The sequence below is a fragment of the Otolemur garnettii genome, unplaced genomic scaffold (assembly GCF_000181295.1).
Source record: "Otolemur garnettii isolate 467f Iridium unplaced genomic scaffold, OtoGar3 scaffold00066, whole genome shotgun sequence".
Classification (NCBI taxonomy): Eukaryota; Metazoa; Chordata; class Mammalia; order Primates; family Galagidae; genus Otolemur; species Otolemur garnettii.
The window spans coordinates 1,725,436-1,729,672 of record NW_003852461.1 but is presented as its reverse complement, the minus strand read 5'-3'; the positions used below and the strand labels follow the sequence as shown (position 1 = coordinate 1,729,672).

The following is a 4,237-nucleotide window of genomic DNA, read 5'->3' as shown; positions in this document are numbered from 1 at the left end:
CGGCCATTTTTTGGTTGCAGCCATCATTGTTGTTTGGCGGGCCCGGGCTGGGGATTCGAACCCGCCACCTTAGGTGTACGTGGCTGGCGCCTTAGCCGCTTGAGCTATAGGCGTCGAGCCAGGTGACCAGATTTTAACACTGGTAAAGTGTGACACCATTGACAAGGGCGGGGTGGAGCAGGGACGGGGCCTGACAACAATGCAAACTTTGATAAGCAGTTCTCAGTAATCACTTTTCAACAATTATTTGTTATTATTACAGGTTAACATTATAAAATTAACAAAAATAATATAAAACTCATATCCTGGCAAAACAGCCACATGGCAGCCGAAAACTGTATATTCCCTTACTATTCTCCCGCCGGTTCGTGCATTCTTTCCAAAAATCGGGACTTTTTTAAAACGCTGTGGGACACAGGACAAATTGTTCAAAATCAGGACTGGCCTGCCAAAAGCAGGACATCTGGTCACCCTAATCAAACTCCAAGGTTCTCAGAATAGGGACAGTTTCTAACTTGCTCCCCCACTGGGGCTCCCAGAACTCCTACGGAAGGTGGTGACTCTGTCCCTTGCCCATGGACTCTCTGTCCCAGGAGTGGCTTGCAGTAACCCAGGCCAGCATGTCAGGACTATCAGTTTTAATCTCAGGTAGATAATCTATCAGTCACAATCTAGGATAGAAGGAAAATTCTTGTCCTTAAGGCAAATCTAATCTGTCCTTCTCACCACCCCTAGCCTGATATGGAAGATGCCCTGGGGCAGGGCAGAAAGTCTAGAAAGAACTTGAAGGCCACCAGGTCTGGCCGATTCCTTTTACTGGCGGGGAAATGAGGCCCAGAGAGGGGCATACACTTGCTCTGCAGAAATGTGAGAGGAGCTGTGTTTGATCTCTGTTCTCCAGATTCCCAGGCAGGGGTGGGGGCTCAGCCCAGCGTCCTCTGTAGCCTCCTGTAGTGCTCAAAGTTCATTTTAGTGGTGACAAGATTTTCTGCTTGGCCTGTTGGGATCCTGGGAGGATCTTCCTGAGAGGAAGACGAGCAGGGTGGGGCAGGAGGAGGGGCTTTGGGGGTTGTTCCCTCACTGGGACATAAAGAGGCTGCAGAACTGGCCATATCTGGAGAGAATTAGGTGCTGCTGGGGGCTCCTGCCTCCCACCCATTCCCAGTGGCAGGGCCACCATGGCTGACCAGCGGCTGTGCTCGGGCAGACGGACCAAGTGGGTAATTGCTGTCATCGCCACCGTGGCTCTGGTGGTCACTGTCACAATGGTCCTGATCTTCACCCTGCCACAGTCAGGTACGTGCCACCCCTCATGGCATCCCTTGGCTTCCCTGTTGCTAGCTCCTTCTCTAGTTCCGTTCCCATCCGTGGCTTTCTGCTTCTTCCACCCTTCAACGCTACCAAGACACCATGCCCAGTGGAAGGTCCCTTTAACTTTCTTTGCCTTCACCAGTTGCCTGAGGACCATCGCATCTCAGCTTTCACCTTTGACCTCCCTCCCATGCCCTCCATAAACGTTGCTTCTTCTGCTTCTTCTTCCTTTTTTTTTTTTTTTTTTTGAGACAGAGTCTCAAGCTTTCCCCCTGGGTAGAGTGCTGTGGCATCACAGCTCACAGCAGCCTCCAACTCCTGGGCTCAAGCCAGTCTCCTGCCTCAGCCTCCCAAGTAACTGAGACCACAGGCACCCGCCACAACGCCCGGCTATTTTTTGGTTGGAGCCGTCATTGTTGTTTTGGCGGGCCCGGGCTGGATTCGAACCCACCACCTTAGGTGTACGTGGCTGGCGCCTTAGCTGCTTGAGCCACAGGCGCCGAGCCACCTTCTTATTTTTTTAAATTTTGAGACAGAGTCTCACTTTGTCACACTCAGTAGGGTGCTGTGACATCACAGCTCACAGCAACCTCAAACTCTTGGGCCTAAGTGATTATCGATTATCTTGCCTCAGCCTCCCAAGTAGTTGGGACTACAGGCTCCCACCACAATATCCGGCTATTTTTTTTATTGCCGTTGTCACTGTCGCATAGCTGGCCTGGGCTGGGGTCGAACCCACCAGCCTCGGTGTATGTGGCTGGCGGTGTAACCACTGTGCTATGGGCACCTGGCCTGAATGTTGCTTCTTGTACTTTAACCTCAGCAGACTGAGCTGAGCACATCCCTTCCCCCACATCTCGTGGTCCCTGAAGCCCCTCTTGGTGGAGGGCTCCCCCATTCTCATGGGGACCTGGGAAGAGCCTACACCTCCCTCCTCCGCCTCCTGCTTGTGCTCCTCAGTACTGAGCCTCGAGTGCTCTTCCTTCCCCTCACTGTGCTCCATTCCCACTCCCTGCTTGGGGGTTCCTGGGCCTTCCTATGCAGTCCCTCTCACCAGCCCACAGTTGGTCACTGCCAGGGAGATCTTCCCAAACACAATGCCCCCTGCCCTCAGTACATGGTCAGCTCTGACGCTGGATTCAAGGCCGTCCGAGCCCCGATCTCAGCCCTCTCCCAGTCTTGCCCTACTCCGTGTGTCTGCATGCCGTCCATGCCAGGCCACTGACCATCCTTTAGGCATCTCCACTCTCTCCCGCAGCCAAGCCTTTGGTTGCGTTGTTCTGTCTGGAATAAACTATTCCCTCTTTTCTACCAAATTTATACCCATCCTTCAAGGTCTCTCTTAAATGCTCCCTTCTGTAAATGTTATCTTCCCCTACCCTCCTTTCCTGACTGCCCCAGGCTGGTCCTGAGGTCTATGTGGGGGCCAGGAGACTGCATTTCCCTCTCTTGCAATATGGGTGAGTCCAGTTCTCACCGTCTCATGCTAGATGGTGTGCCAGACACAGTGGGAGCCCAGCGAGGATGGTAGCATGGGTGGACAGAAGTCAGGCTGGGACAGGGATTGACAGTAATGGTGGTGCCCTTGGCATTCATCCAGGCTGTAAGCAGGAGGCCTGCCGCCCCAATGGGGACATGCTGGACTATCTGATAAGCCTGGGCCAGATCAGCCACCGAGACGGCTTGCAAGTCACCTGGTACCATGCGGCTAACAGCCAGGAAGAGCTGAAGGCTGCCCTGAACGGTAAGTCCAGCTGCCAAGACTTTGACAGGCCAGAGCACGGGACTGGAGGAGAGGGAGGAGACTAGAGGGGAGGATTAGGCACTGTGGTCACTGTGGCATTACGATGGCTGTTTACACGTCTTGTCAACAAACAGGAGCGTAGAGGAGTTAAGTGACTGGCTCAGGGCTGCACATTGGTGAGCACCAAGCCTTGAGATTTTTTTGCTTTTTTGAGATAGTCTTTCTCTGTCGCCCTTGATAGCGTGCCATGGTGTCATAGCTCACAGCAACCTCAAACTCCTGGGTTCAAGCAATTGTCTTGCCTCGGCCTCCCAAGTAACTGAGACTATAGGTGCCCACCACAATGTCCAACTAGTTCTTCTATTTTCAGTAGAGAAGGGGTCTCACTGTTGCTTAGGCTGGTCTTGAACTCCTGAGCTCAGGCAATCCACCTGCCTCAAGCTCCCAGAGTGTTGGAATTATAAGTGTGAGTCACTGCGCCTGGCCAAGCTTAGGATTTGAACCAGATGTCTGACTCCAAACTCATGCACTCAAACTCTTCCTCCCAGCTGCCCCTCTCTCTACTTCTCAGGGGACAACTGTTCCTGGTAAGGAGGTCTTGGTCCTCAAAACCTAAAGAAACAGCCAGGTGCAGTGGCTCAAGCCTGTAATCCTAGCACTCTGGGAGGCCAAAGCAGATAGATTGCTTGAGCTCATGAGTTCGAGACCTGCCTGAGCAGTGACACCCTGTCTCCACTAAAAATAGAAACATTGAGGTTAGAGGATCACTGGAGCCCAAGCTGGAAGTTGCTATGAGCTATGACGCCACCACACTCTATCCAGGGCAACAGCCTGAGACTCTGTCTCACAATAACAACAAAAGAAAAAACTTAAAGAAGCCAGATCTGAATTTGCGGCCCAGCAGTACTAAATACAAACTGTAAGCATTTGAATTAACTCTTCTGAGCCTCAGGTTCGAAATGTTCATGGCAACCAGTTTCAGCCATGGCTCATGCAAGTTACATACGGGTTCTCCTAGGATGGGTTCTCCAGGCATGGCCATGCCACCTGCCTCATGGATACCATTTACGGAAGAAAAGTAGGCTCAGAAAAGTGAGATGACTCACCCAATCTGGTTGGCTCCCAGAGCCCAGGCTCTGAGCCACTGTGATGGACCCCCAGGTCAGCAGAAACACGTCCTTC

The 4,237-nt window shown here is 52.4% G+C and overlaps 1 protein-coding gene across 1 annotated transcript in view; it reads left to right on the top strand.

Moving 5' to 3' along the window:
* Positions 1–1,178: 1,178 nt before the first annotated feature.
* The window catches only part of FAM151A (family with sequence similarity 151 member A), a 15,502-nt gene continuing 12,443 nt past the window's right edge, over positions 1,179–4,237 (top strand). The window contains exons 1-2 of the mRNA XM_003793148.2: positions 1,179–1,296; positions 2,912–3,055. Of these exons, the coding sequence (XP_003793196.1) occupies positions 1,179–1,296; positions 2,912–3,055 (262 nt within the window). The remainder of the gene's footprint in view (positions 1,297–2,911; positions 3,056–4,237) is intronic.